Here is a 15,671-nt window from a genome sequence, read left to right as displayed (position 1 = left end):
CAAAGTTTGGGTTGTGCGACTTTTGAAACACACTGTACATATATTGCCACCAGACGATAAGCTGCGCAGCTATTTCTTTCGTTATGAACTTGTCACCCATCAAAGCATGCCAATTTTGAAAAGAAAAAAAACCTTCCATTGCATTAAGCAGCAAAAATAACAGCTTCCTTTCTACAATTCCTACAAGAGCACATGCTGGAGCCGAGCGATGAAATATGAACATTAGTACTGGAGGCATTATGGAATTTAACTTCACTAATCAAACACATGCACTTTTACATACACACACGCAACCTCAAACCGGTCAAATACCTAAAGTGAAAACAATGGCGCTTCCATTCTAACAAAACTCACCACCACTTTTCATTTCTCCTTCCGTGACAAAAATAGTGCTTCATATTTACAGTTGGCAACACTAGTTACTAGCTAGCCAATGAACATGCACTGCATGAAAGAAGCAACCATTACGTCATGCTATATTGCCACATTACAGTCCCTGTCCAACGGTGTGAACCGGGAGCTGGAGCACTATTCAATTGTTTTCAATAATGTTTGCGCGAGTGTGTCTAGGAATGAAATGACAGTTGGCGAAGGTTGGTGAGCAGGGTAGAACACGTGATGCTAAGAGAGAGGGAGATAAAACGAAAATTGGGATCTGCGCAGCGGCAGAGATATGTGTGTTGGCCTCTAGCTTGTTCTCCCTGAACAAGTTTAATAGAACGAATGGCAAAATGAATGGAACCTCCTATCTCAGTGATGGAAGCTTTTTTATTTGGAACGGTTTAGTTGTAATGAATCAAAGAACCTTGATTCAAGAGGGAAGGAATGTAAAACTGAAATTTGAAGGAACCATAATTTTGCACCAGACTGAGAATCATAAGGATGAGAGAAACAAATTTCTGAACTGAATCTTTTTGGGGAGTGTAATCACAAGAACCAAATCTGGAAGTGGAAATACGTAGATCACGTGTAAATTTTGCACCTTGTTCTTTTGCAGACTCCAAAATATATGCAAATTTTGGATTATCTGCGAAATTGCCTGACTTTTCTTCTGACAAGCCAAATTCCCTGACATTTCCCAGTTTCGTAGGTTTTCCAGATGCTTACCAACCCTGAAAATACACATAAACATGTTGATGCTGAAAATTTTCCAGTCTTGAATAGTTGCAATTCCCAATGATCAAGGGATGTTACCTCTTGTATTGAACATGATATGAATATACCTTATGGGTGACAATTTTTTTTTCTTCTTTCCTTTGGTTAGCTGACCTTCACTAAAGGTTATTCCCAGTACAGTGTAAAGAAGAGGAGGAATGTTGTCTCAGTAAAGAAATCATGATTATTCCTCAAGTTGTCCACTTTGTTCGTGTTAGTAACACTCAAGTTTAGCAAAGGTAATTAATTACTTGGCTTAAAGATTACTTGAGGAAGCATTTTCATCCATTTCTCCACAAATTTCATATATATATATGAGTATTGAGGAGAGGGGGGGGGGTTATAGTACGAATGTCAGCAAATCCAATTTGTGTAGGGAGCCTCCCCGATGGTGCATTGATTGTGTCGTCGCCTTGTAATCAAGGGGTCCCGGGCTCAATACCCGGACTGTATGTCCAGTCCCAATTAGCCTTACTGTACATAAAGTGGACTTAAAACACAAACTCAATTAATCAATCCTTTTGTGTGATAACCATATATTGCAATAAAGTTGATTTCTTGTCAGCAATGACATGCCATAGCCTAAAATTATGATTTGTTAAGAACTCGTCACAGTGTAAGTAGCATTCATAAGGTCATTGTCTTTATTATTATTATTATTATTTGTTCAATAACATTTTAGCTTAACTATGTATCTTAACATCATAACTATGACTTGTGGAAACTTTTCTTGGGTCACAACAATTACAACCACCCCCTTTTTTCCCCAATTCCAGTTTTTTTTTGTGAAAATTTAAAAACTTACAATTATCTTTGTGAAACATATTTTTTCAATTATGTAAAAAATATATTCTTAAAATATATATTTAAACCTTGCAATCAGGCAAGAATTCTGCAAGGAGACAAAATTTTAATATACATATTGGGGTTCATTTTGATCCCACCACAGTAGTTACACTCACCTAAAGGGACTATAGTAGTTATGGTGTAAACACTTAAAACCTCTGTCTGTGAACTGCAGCACACATTACTTGACTTTAAAAATTGATCTGTATTAAATTAAAGAAATAAATAGAATAATATATTTTCCAATATCTGCAGTAGGGAGAATTTCTATTGGTTTCTCTATTTTTTATGTAGCAGTGGGTTTTCTGTATACTAACATCTCAAAACTTTTTATACAAATTTTGCCATTTCTGAAAAATTACACCACAAAGCTAAAATAGACAAATACACAATTAAGAAATTGCATTAATATTTCTGCATATTTACATTGACCAACACTATACATTCATTCTATTGTTATAAAATTTTCCCAAATTTCGTTTGTCTGTATTTTAAGTATTTTCATTGTTGTTCCCTGAAAATTGTAAAGTCAAGGTTCCACAAAAATATGTAATATGTCTTAAATATATTACTAACTACAATACAATTGATAATTTCAGGATGTTGTTATTCAACCAGATGATGAAATTAGATTGAAAATAGTTGGAACAAGAGTGGATGCCTCAGGAATTGTAAGTGACAACTTTTTCTCTTTTTTTTTTTGGTACTTCTAATCAAGGTGGATGATTTAAAAAAATAAAAGATCACTGATTTGAATCACTTTAAAGAAATAATTTAGAGAATAATGTACGTAAGGATTTTGTAGAGATCACAATAACTTTTGGTGAAGTTACATTAATCTCATCATTTAATGGTGTTTATTACGCTCTAAGAAAGGAAACAAAATATGTGTACTGATGGGGTGATGCTCATACAAAAGGAAATATAATATGAAGACTGTAAACACACTTAAATTTATCTTTGAATTCAATATTTTTTATAGGCAAAAGTAGCAAACATTTTGTGTAGAAAAATATACAAAATACTAATCATGTTAAACAGTAAATAGTGTCATTATCATAAACTGTAAATAAACATGGCAGCTGATATTTTGCAAAATATCGTAAAAAGTATGCCAAAATTCAGCTATAAAGACTACAAAAAATATTTTAAGTTAGACTTATAGGATACATTCAGAATATATATATTTTTTTTCACTGGAAGAAAAGTTACTTGAATTATTATAGTTTCATTAGCACCCTTAACAAACATTACCATAGTAGGCTCATATATACAGTATCAGAAACTGAAAATAGAGGGGATATCAAAAAGTAATTGAGTAATTTTTTTACAGCTAAACTGAAATATACATTTGGAAGTACATGTATTTTGTCACCTTTCCACAAGATGGAGGTGTGTGAAACCTCGCGCACGCAGAGAAGCAATTGTATCAAAATTGCAGCTACACTTGAGACATTCGACCCAGTTGAGCTGCGGAGTGTGATTTGATTTCTGTGGTCAAAAGGGAAGAGACCACCTGAAATCTATCGTGAGTTGTGTGTCTGTAACTGGTGTGCCAAGTTCATCGCAGGGCATGTAAATGTCTTTGATGAACCAAGTTCTGGATGGCCTCGCACATCCCACACACAGAGCAATGTTGACGCTGTAGAGGCATTGATTCAGGAGAATCAACAGTCAACAATCCAAACAGCAGCGAATGCAGTGGGCATTTCATATGGCGGTGCATACTCCATCATCCATGAAGAACTTGGGTATCGCAAAGTGTCAGCTAGATGGGCCACCAGACAGCTCACACCACAGCGTATGGAAGACCGTATGGGATACAGTCTTGAGCATTTGCTCCGGTACCATAGGGCTGGAAACGCATTCCTCGACCATATTGTTACCGGGGACGAATCGTGAGTTTTTCATTACACCCCCGAATGAAAGCAACAGAGTATGGTATGGAAATACACAAACTCGCCCCCACCCAAAAAATTCAGGACAACCCTGTCTGCAGGAAATGTTTTGCTTACCATTTTCTGGGACAGCCAGGGTGTCATTCTTGCTGATTTTGGGGTAAAAGGAGCAACTGTAAATGCTGCTGCATATTGTGCCACACTGGATCGTCTACAAGCTCCTCTGTGCCGTAAACATCCAACAAAATCTCTGAAGGAGGCCATCATTCTCTATGATAATGCTCATCCCCATATGGCTGCATCAGTGATGCAAGAAGTCAATTCCTGGCATTGGGAAATTCTCCAGCATACAGTCCAGACCTGGTCCCATCAGACTTTCACCTGTTCGGCCCACTGAAGGAACAAATAACTTGCCAGCAAACATTTCAGCTGCAACACGGAAGTTGTGACAGCCACGCGTCATTGGTTACCCATCCAGCTGAACGACTTCTACCACATGGGAATCGAAAAATTGGTGTCACGGTTGGACAAATGTATAAATGTGAATGGATGTTATGTGGAAAGTAGAGTAATGTCCAATCTTCAAAATGTATATTTCAGTTTTTGTGAATACATTTCCATTTGGCTGTATAAAATTTACTCAATTTTTAATATACCCTCGTATATATATTTTTACATATTTTTTTTTACTTGCTTTAATCACCCTGTTCCAATATTTTACAGGGCCATTTTCTACAAAAGAAAACTATATGTATGGTCCCAAAAACAATACAAGTAATTTTAAGTGGTTTTTTTCATTTTTTTAAATCATCCAAAATGATTTTTTAAATAAAAATCACGATTTTTATCCACCCTGCTTCTAAGTCTATCTAATGATAAGTTCCAGCAGCCTATACTTTATTTGAAAGGCCACTTGGATCCATTTCATTGCTGCACAGTTATTTCCATTTCTTAGCTTACTGGAATTAAAATCAATCTGCTACTCTGCATTACATTTATCCCTACTAAATATTTCAGTAAGTACCACTATAAAAAGGATAAAAAGATTTACTCATTCACACAAATCAAAAGTTATTGGTTTCTAGTTCAAATTTGCTCATGCATTTTGTTTTTTGTTTTCATTTATATGCAAGCATGCTTAATCTAGTCATATGTACTATGTGCCTACTGCTATGGAAATTCTGGAAAAAATGGAAAAGTCCAGGCAAATCAAGCAGTGTTTGTACTTGGTCAGGATTTGAGAATGAATTTTTTTCTTCAACAATCTTCTTGGTGGGAGCTATTGTACATAAAAATGTTTCTACAGGCTATTTTTGTTTGTTTATTTTCAACAGCATTAAATAAACTTTATTCTTTTTGAAAAGCTAGTGCAGTTTAACATTTAAAACATTTGTTATTAACATGTAAAATTACTAGAGGTCTGCAAACTTGATCCATGGCCCACCCAGCCTAATGGTAAGAAATGCTTCCCCTGCGCAGCTGTTGTCTTGAACCAGTCTGACCACCCTGCATAGAGTAGAAAGTTTACTTGCCCATCAGTTCACAGCCTGGTTCATGAACAGGCAGGGGTTGTCGATGACTCAATGCAATTCAATGCAATTCTTTGACGCTATTGGTTGTTTTGTTCAGTCTTTATCACAGGTGAATGATCCAAGGCATAGCTGTCGCGAAAGGGAAGATGGGGGAGGGGGTGTTGTCAGTACGATTGACTACGGATTGTTGAAATGAAAAAACCAGGAATTCAAAAGGTTGTGTTAATATATGAAAATTTTGCTTTGAGATGCAATATTATTTGTAGTAAGGTTACGTAAGGAGTACGTTAAAAATTAATTACTGATGTAGAAGTCCGTTACTCAGTTTTATTTGTTTGTGTTCTGGTCGGAAGAAGCTAACTTAGCTCCACGTCAGGTTAAGTTTGCAGCAGGTTTTATGTATTAATCAGTGCGAGAACAGAGCTCAGAATCATCCGTACCAGTCTTGCCTGAACCACCGAACTCTTCGTATCGCAGACAATGAGAGAATCGGCAGTATTGCCAACCCCTTAACATATCAAAACCCGTACATGCATATCAAGCGGAATGCACTTTTGCTTCTTTTTGTCTTGAACCATACAATTTTTAAAGTACTTTCTGGGCATAGATTATGTAATAAATGTGTCCCTACTTAATATAAATCGCGAAATATCTTCGAAACATGAGGGCATGTGTGTATGTGTCGAGCATGCGCAAAAGTAAAAAACAAAGGTAAATGAAACGACAGGCCCCTCTTGAATTTAACGAGTTATTGTTTCTTGTTTAGAAAGAAATAAATTTATGAAAATCTTGGTTGCTTCGTTCCCAATACATACGTTACTATAAGTACTATAAGATAAACGCCCTTCAAGTTTATACTACCAAAAAAGCAAGCATGATTTGTTATTGGTGATATATACAATGTAGTGAATTGTCTGCTACTATTTCTCTGTTTGGTTTCAATTTATGAATCACTTCACTAAACCAGGAGCCAAATGTTGGTCTGTCCATTTCTTGGTGATAATCACCCTTCCCTTTCTTTGCAGGGAACAGTAAACATTCATCTTCAACAAAGCCTTCATTGCCACCAGTGCGTGAAACAATAAGCCTCCCCCTCCCCTGTCGTCGGTTGCTTCAGCCCTGGCGGTGGTTTTGCAAGCTCCCATGGTTGAATCAATTTACGACCTGCGTTGACTCATGCCTCGTCCAAATAATTAACATGTTTTTTTTCACGGCGATATATTTTAATGCCACGGAGATTCTTTTGTCGTCAAACAACAAACAATCATTTCCTACTCCTAAACTCAACCTCAAATCATTCAACATCCGAGACAGTTCATGCGCTCATTGTCGGCAAATCACCTCACGCCCTGTTTTATTTTGGCCTTGTTGCCGTAAGGAGGAATATGTATTTAAAACAACTTGTTTAACTTTGAAGAGATTTTTTCTTCATATGATGCTCAAAATAACACTCGGGCAAAGCTGGGTACTGAACAGGAGACCTCAATTTCAGCCATTCTCGCCGCTGTACAGCACGAATAGCAATGAATCACAACAAAAATAAGGTTAAAATAGTGGGATGTGCAACACTGATATCACTGATTCCACGTGCTTTGCAACGTATTCAGTCTTACTCGACTCGCTCTTGACCTTTTGCTTCAGCGCTACCGACTGCCCAGTTAGCGAATCTGCAGATTTAAGTTCGTCTGCACAGTGATTGCAACTGATAAAGTCCATACCTGCTAATGGATGTCATTTTGTCTGTATATTACACATTAAATTACTGTTTTGTTGCAACTGTGCAGTTGTGTCGGAATGGAACCAGTCTCAGCGGAACTATATTCTGCGCTCACGTTTGGATCTACATATGCGAAAACCTGCTGCAAACTTAACCTGACGCGAGACTTAGGTACCCTCTCCTCATTTGGTGATGTTGCTGCTTATTTACATTACTGTAATCGAGTGTTTGGAAACTTAGTTTTTAAAAAAATAATTGACCTACACATATTTTGTTAAACAGTAACTAAATTATATTTACAGTTACTCACATGTAAAAATAAACATTAAACATCTTTTCATTTCCATTATTTTACAGTTTGCCATTGGCACCTTGATGGATGATTATTTGGGTAAGTTCATGTACTTAAAATAGAAATATTTGTGTTAATGTGTAGTATTTTGACGAATGATGTTCCATCCATAATAAATCTTGAAGTACTTGTTGCAAGAGATTTGACAGGAGAAATAAAATATTACTGCCTGTGTTTTTTTTTAAAAGTCCCACTTGTGCCCCAATAATTCTGTAACCACATGTACTATTGTGAAATGATAATTGAAGGGCTCTGGTGTAAAACATGGTAAGTGACAAAATGCAGGTTTCGAGATATTGAAAGTTGATGTTTCAAAAAAATCTGATTTACAAATTAAAATAAATTTCTAAATTATTTACAGCAAATATGATTCACTTGTATGTTTACTATCATACAAACATGATATTTCATCCGAATTATTTTTTTCGGTGGTGCTACGTGCGATTTGTTTGAGGGTTGTTCAAGGAATTGTTGTAGTAACCATGCTTTACATGCAACAATATTATCAAAATGAGTGATCAGATATCGCTTTATTCAAGCTAACTTGTGATGTCAGTTCAATAATAATATTTTGACATTAGACTTTTTATAGCAACCATAACAATTTGTAACACAAAAATGAAAGCCTTTAATAATAATAATTTTATTCAATAAACAATAATCTGAGCTACTTGAAACAAGTTTCTGCTTTCCTATATCTATGACTGAAATGGACACCATTAGAAAAGTAGATTTCATCGTTTTATTACGTTAGTATTTAAAAAAAATAAGTTCTGAATGCTTGTGAATAACTTCCTTATATCTATATGGAGATCAATATTCGTAAAAAAATGTTTATATATGAGCGGTTTTTCAGCTTCACATATCTACTTCACACACACAGAGGCTCTATTTATTACCTCAGCATGTCAAGCAGAATGCAATTAACAAGCCTCTCTTTATACAAAGCTGTGTTAAGTAGACTATCCAAATTGCATACAATGCCAATATTTGATCTTGGTGAGTCAATAAGCAATTTATACATAAAATAGGAATGGCCTCTTTTTTTCGAAAAATTTAATATAAAAATATTTTTTTCGAAAATGAAAAGTGGATGCACGAAAAAGATGTTGAAAAACAAAAAGCGAAATAAGATAAACTATCTTTTTTTCGAGAAAAGATTTTTTTTCAAAAAACGAACGATTTTTTTTTCGAAAAAGAAAAACTTTTTTTCTTCGAAAAACTTTTTTTTTGTTTTTTTGTTTCGAAAAACAAGAAAGCGAAAAGTGAACAACGATTATTTATTTTTTTCAAAAAACCGAAAACCAAAAAATCGAAAAATTTAATTTTCATAAATCGAAAATCAATTTTTTCGAAAAGGCCATCCCTAGTTTAAATCTCTATCTTCAAGATAACAATTACCGGCCCCCGTGTCGGAGTGGTTAGGAAATCGCGCTACGATGCCAGGGGTCCCAGGTTCAAATCCCAGCTTGGGCATGGAAGTTTTTGAAAGCCAAAAGTGAGAAGTAAAATTAAGCAAATCAATGCAGACACAATGATGACCTTTTAACTTTCTGTTGTATTTTTCTTTGACATGTTTGTAAAGAATGATTTAAAATGTACACAGGGCTTAAGTTTTTAATAGTTTTCACTGATATTTAGCTCTCATGGATTAAAATAGTTATAATTTCGAACCAAGAAGAAGACATATTTGCAATATCAACAATAAAATAATTTGCTTTCATCAAAGTCACACATATCATAAATACGAAAGTTAATAAAATTACAAATATGTTATTAGGTCCAGCATAAAAATATTATAACTTTTAAAATGTGCATTACAGATTTATGAAAGAAATATTTTATAAAAAAACTAAACTGTTCCAAATAAATTATATGATTCAGATAAAATTACATATTCCTTAAGTGTAATACATTTTTGACGTTGCTTGTAAGGCAAGCCTTAAGCAGCCTTAAATGTAAAAACCAAACGAATTTCTATGTGACTACAGTTATTTATATCTAGTAGAAGAAAAGTATGTGCTTCTCTACTAGATCGCAGCTCACATCCAGGTACGAGAGTAAAATTTAATTCGAAACTGCCATTATGAGCACTGCTGCATGTAAACAATGGTATCTGCAGTAGATACTACATGAAATTGAATGTACGTGGCCATGCATAGTTTGTCGCATTTTTGATTGGCAACCTCTTCATTTTCCTCATTCTTAGTCGGTGGTACATATTCCGGGTCATTATGGGAATCATATACACTTTCTAACTCGTTCTCATCTTTGCTGTTGCCTGAATACTCGCGAACTTTCTGAGACACGTTGCAATTCAGTATCAGCCGTTTCGCTGCCATCTCTGCTACTTACCATACTTTACATGAAACAACTGGTAGATACCATAACTTTCAACATGTCTAGCTCTGTCATCTGTTGACGAAACGAAACACTTCGAATACGATTCGACTCTATTTATGATGGACTACACGATGCACATTGTAACTCCAAAATGACTAAAATGTCACCATGTTTTACACCCGAGCCCTTCAATTATAAAAGTTATTCTTTTCTCGTAAAGTTTTTCAGTTATTACCTTATTTGACCATTTGTAAATGGATTAGACAATTTTTGGCCAAAAATAGTGCATTGAATTCCAAACTTCATTTCCCTCAGTGCTTGCTCGATTCCTACTTCAGAATGGTAAGCCCATTCTCATCATGAGGTATATGCCCTCCATTTTCTATAGGTAGGGTGTCCCAATGATTCCTTTTCTCCTATAGTTCTTTTACATACTTCCCCATAAATTCAGTAGTCCTGGTTTGTCTGATTTCGCAACCTCTGTCATCTTCCTTCTATTATCCACATTGTTTTGTTGCAAGTCCATGCACGATACATTGGATCATACCTTCTGCTTTTTTTCTAGTTCCTTAATTTCTTCACTATTCTGCTTCACCTATTCATCTTTTTCCTTGCCAGTTTTTCTACTTAGCTGGTTATTTAGTTTTGTGTGGTTTTGTCATTCTTCTTCAGTATTTACATTAGAGCTTTTAATACCATCCCAAACCTTATCAGTACTCTTGGGTCTGTCTTTTAATTTAACGACTCTCTCTGAAGATTTCTCATCTTATCTTCCAATGGATGTTTATTTCACCCACCAACCACGAGGAAGGTCTAGCATTTTTCAGACAATTTTGGAATCTATCTTGTACTATGGTAGTGTCTCGGATATGGTTTACTGTCCTTTTGGACATATCGATGTGTATCTTATTTTATGATGTTGGGTTGGAGTAGTGCATAACCTACAATTAGTGAGTTCCTTTTACAGAATTTCACCAAGGGATCACTCCCTCTCATTTCTCTCTCCTAATCCATATCTTCCTACAGCATTCCAGTTCTCCATGACAATCATCGCACAATCTTTTTCTTTTTTCCATCTTTTCAATCTTATCGTAGTTCTCCTCCACGTCTTCCATTAATCCACTATGTAGCATGTAAACTTGCACGAACAGTAAATCTTTTTTCTCCCTTGCAATCTCACCACTGCAGTGTCTTTCACATTTCACACTGATTTCACTTTATTTTTCACACATGGTCCAAATAGCATGCAAACACTGTGACTTCCTTTACATTTTCCAGAATAAAATATTTAAATTCTTCACTGACCAATTTACCATTTCGTTCCCATCTACTTCTGATATTCCCATTCCCATAATATCTACTTCATTTCTTCTCAAGTTTCCCAACTTCCCTGCCTGCAGATGTGTCCTGACATTACATGTTCCAATCCTCAACCTATTCTTCTTTTGATGACTTCTCTTCTTATCACTGTTGACTTGTGTCATAGAGGATCCTTCCCAGGCATGTGGAATCTTTTACCCTGGAAAGACTGCTCATGGCAGTTGTGGTTTTTCTAGGGAAGAAAAAGTGTGCGACTCCCTGTTACTTTCTGCACTCCATTCTCTCCTTTGCTTCTTGAAAGATCGCAGGGGGTCCATAAGTAAGAGGTGAGTGAATTTTACAGAATTGGGTTCCTCCAGACTCCGTTGAAATATATCTCTCCAAGCTCTGGGGGTTTTGAGTATAGTTTTGTCAAGATTTTGACCTGAAAAACTGTTGGAAATACCAAGTGGCCTTTGTCCTCAGACATACCATATACCAGTTATTTGTAATGTAAAATAGTCTGCTTAACCTGTTTCTTTAAATATCTGTAAGAAATGAAAAGGTCGATGTAATCTAATTTAAAATTAATATTAATGTCCTGAAAGGAAGTATTCACTATGAAACTGATTCAAGTTCCCGAGAAGATGGTTGTGGTATAGTGAAACCACAGGTAAAAGAACCTGTGCAGAACTGCCATGGCATGTGCATCGTACTCAGTAGGGGTGGAGTGGACCATGCTTCCTTATGGCCCGAGTTGAACAGATGGAAGGGAAAATGCACGAAGGCTTTTGGCCAAAGGTTATTTTGTTTGTGGTCACTCTATAGTCACCACAATTAACAGAACACCAAGAAATCCAGTTTTGCCAATAAGTATGTCTTCCTTTCAGTATATTAATTTGTTACTGCAATAAAAAGAAAGCATGAAACATGAATTAACATATCATAATTTCCAAGTTTGGATTTCTTCTTATTTCATTCTATTGTGTGCGTGTGTGTGTGTATGTAATGCAATGTAATGCTGTATATTTTATTTTTCAGGATTGGTGTGCAGTTGAGAAATTGTTCATTCTACAGGCATATCATATGGAGTTGAAAATGCTTTTTCACTAACCAAATATATCTGTCCTTTTCCATGCTGTGATATATGCATTGGAGCATAGTAGTGATTGCTACATTATATAGACATAATTCTCATAAATTGTTGTATTGTCATAAAAATTTAATAAAAGGACCATTTTGCCATCAGAAGAGCATGTTGTGGAAAAAGTGAATATTCGAGAACAGTAATATTTACTTCACATTTCTTATGATCACTGCAGTCTGTATTGTTTGGCATTATTTACCTAATAATAGTGTAGGAAGATGAATTCATATGAACAAAATAATTTTGTTCTTTAAATGTATGACATTAATCACTTTATTTAAGTGGAATATATATTTGAAGTAACTGCAAACTGTTGCAAATTTTTTTTTTATAGCATGTAAGGTAGGGTAGTAGCAAATGGAATACCAAAAGACAACATTTTTACCATTTGACTAGTAAATATTCGATATTTTGATACAAACAAATGTAGGTCTTAAATTTATAAAAGTATTACGTGATTGAGTTACTATTGTATAATTGCAAAATTTCTTATTATAATAAACTGGTAAATTATAAAATTATGTTGTAATTATTACATTTTTATAATGATATTAGTATGTTTACCTGCAAAAGAAACCAGCTGGTTTATTAGATTGTTAGTATACCAGTGTGCTTATCTCGATAGCCTTTTTTATAAAGAGGGATTTGTGGATTTTGATAACCACTGCTGCGCTTGAACTTGCAGAACAATTACCAATGCAAATAATATTGCGGTAATTATAGTTAATAATTATATTTAAAACAAATACAGTACAGGCACAGGAAATCGCACCACTTCCATCACCACTTCTTGTACTTATTGTTTTTTGTTGCTATTGTTACAACATTCTAATCTCCTTAACATAGTTGTTAACTGGTCCTTAGAACGTATCTCATAACAAGTTGTTATTAGCTATATTATTTGGTAACTGGCTAATTTGTAATTTAATAACATCCAATTTGTTTGGGTTCTCAACTAAATTATAATAATTGGAATATGTTTTCAACACAAAACTTTCTAAATCACCATGTACTGCAGAATCATACTTTCTATTCCTTAATACTGCCAACTGAGACTGTATTATTTCCAGACTTGCAAATTGTTTCATAAATTCCCGTTTAAAATGATCATATGAAGAAAACATATGCTTGTGAGTTGTATACCAGTATGCAGCTCGTTTGGTGAAACACTGCTGAATACTCTGTAGCCTTTTGTTATTTGGGATGCCCATAAAATCAAGCATAGAATTGAGATGTTCTAGATATTCTCGCGCCAATTGTTCTTCTATTTTCCTAGAAAATTTGGGTAAATGAGACAGTTCATTTATCTCCAAATATCTGTTTCGTCTACTCCCAACAGTAATTACAAGTGAAGATGTTGGAGAAATACAACAATCAAACTGACTTTGTGGATTATCACAGTAATTGTTATTTGTATTTGGATCATTAACACCAATTTCAGCATTTGGATAACTTGTGCCAGTCATTAAATTTGCATCAAGCCTTTAACCTTGAAACCATGGTCTGCACGCTTCATTCTGCAAGGAAGAAATATGACAACCTACACGTTTCACCAGGAACATTATTACAATGAACTACAGGAAGGTTAAGTTCTTGAGAGCATGTAAACGTTTGATTTATGTAACTATTTTCATGATCTGCAGTACAACATTGTTGAACATTAGAATGTTTATCAATATTTGTAACAGTAGAATTCAATCTAGAAGTTGTCTGCATGTCAATTGGATAATTATTTGTGTCCCTAAACTACACTATTAGGTGGCACATTATTTCGGTAATGTTCCTTATTACAGGTTGAAATAAATCTTTTGTTTTGCTTCCAGTGAACACGATTTCAAACATGCAGTTCATCAAACATTATTTTTACATGTGTTGAACATTCATCAGAAGAATAACTAGAATAACTCCTGAGTCAACTGCATTTCTAGCCCTTTGATGTGATGTCTTAGTATGAGAACTATTATGTGCAAGGGGAGATTTCAGCTTTCCTTTTGTGTTGCGTTGAAAATTTGCATAATTAGTTTGTAAAACATCAACACGAGATTCTATATGTTGCAACCTGTTATTACAATCAGTAATATATGTTCCAAAATGTACATTTTCACTACCAGAAACTTCCAACGATGATAATCTATTATTAATATCCGTTATTTGGGATGAACATACCGTAATAGATTTATCGTGTTCACTAACCTTATCCATAATCAAATCCTTATTCTTTAAAATGTGTTGCCCTTGTACTTCTTGTTCTGCACGAACTTGAGAAATGTTGGAACAGTATTAAAAATACTTTCCAAATGTTCATTATTCTTAACACATTCAGAAGCTATTGAATCAATTTGTGTTTTAACATCGGAATTCAAGTTGTCTAATCTTTCATTAACAGTATTAATTTCTTCATGAACCAATTCCAATTTCGAACTTGGGTTACTATAAATGTCTAATTGCAATTGTTCAAACTGAGACTTAATATTTTTATTAAACTGTGCTAATTCTTGATTAGATTGATCTAACTGTAATTTCCTATCCTGGTTAGCAAGATCCATTCGTGTTTTTAGTTCTTGATTAGACTGTTCTAACTGAGATTTCATTTCCACATTAGACTGTTCTAACTGAATTTTATTTCAGCATTAGACTGTTCTAACTGCAAATTCATAGACTGTTCTAACTGAGATTTCATTTCAGCATTAGACTGTTCTAACTGAGATTTCATTTCAGCATTAGACTGTTCTAACTGAGCCTTGATTTCTGCATTAGACTGTTCTAGTTTCGTTTTGAGGTCTTCATTAGAAGCGACCATAAGTCATTGAATACTCTTTAACAGTACTTAAGAAATCACCCAATTTCAGGTTAAGAGTTTCCAGATAAGCTGGCAAACTAAAAGGATCATATTCCAGTTTGGAACTTTTACAATAATAATTTTCCAGTGTAGTTGAATAGATTGTCCAGTGAGTGACTGTAAGTTTGAGACAAGATATGTGGGTCATACCGAAAGTAATGCAAGTGGTCATAACCTCTTTATTAACTGATGTAGATTGTTCAAATTGCACATGTAGTTGGAGTGACTCTTCCTCTATACAAACCAGCTACTCAACATAGTCTCTATTGAAAGTGATGCATTTGCACCATCGTTGAACCCAACTCTAGAATCCTCTTTGAAAAAGTCCATTGTGCACTGTCCGACATCCACTTCTTCACAACCACTTTCACCTTGTCTGTGTCATCAAATCGTTGTCCCCGAAGACTGTCCTTCATGAGACCAAACAAGTAGAAGTCTGAGGGTGCCAGATCTGGCTGTACGGTGGATGGGGGACCATGGACCAGCCCAGTTCGCCAATCTCCTGATTTGTTGCCAAAGAGGTGTGTGGTCTTGCATTGTCAT

At 35.0% G+C, this 15,671-nt stretch overlaps 1 protein-coding gene across 1 annotated transcript in view; it reads left to right on the top strand.

Annotated features, from left to right (window-relative positions):
- Positions 1-12,800, top strand: part of LOC145990460 (DNA-directed RNA polymerase II subunit RPB7) — a 54,499-nt gene extending 41,699 nt beyond the window's left edge. The window contains exons 6-8 of the mRNA XM_083126153.1: positions 2,601-2,672; positions 7,506-7,539; positions 12,184-12,800. Coding sequence (XP_082982279.1) covers positions 2,601-2,672; positions 7,506-7,539; positions 12,184-12,200 — 123 coding nt within the window. The 3' untranslated portion in view covers positions 12,201-12,800. The remainder of the gene's footprint in view (positions 1-2,600; positions 2,673-7,505; positions 7,540-12,183) is intronic.
- Positions 12,801-15,671: the final 2,871 nt, after the last annotated feature.

This window comes from Lepisma saccharinum, chromosome 7 (genome assembly GCF_977018435.1).
Source record: "Lepisma saccharinum chromosome 7, izLepSacc3.1, whole genome shotgun sequence".
NCBI classification, from domain to species: Eukaryota; Metazoa; Arthropoda; class Insecta; order Zygentoma; family Lepismatidae; genus Lepisma; species Lepisma saccharinum.
Note: the sequence above shows the minus strand (reverse complement) of the source record. Positions and strands in the feature narration are given on the sequence as shown.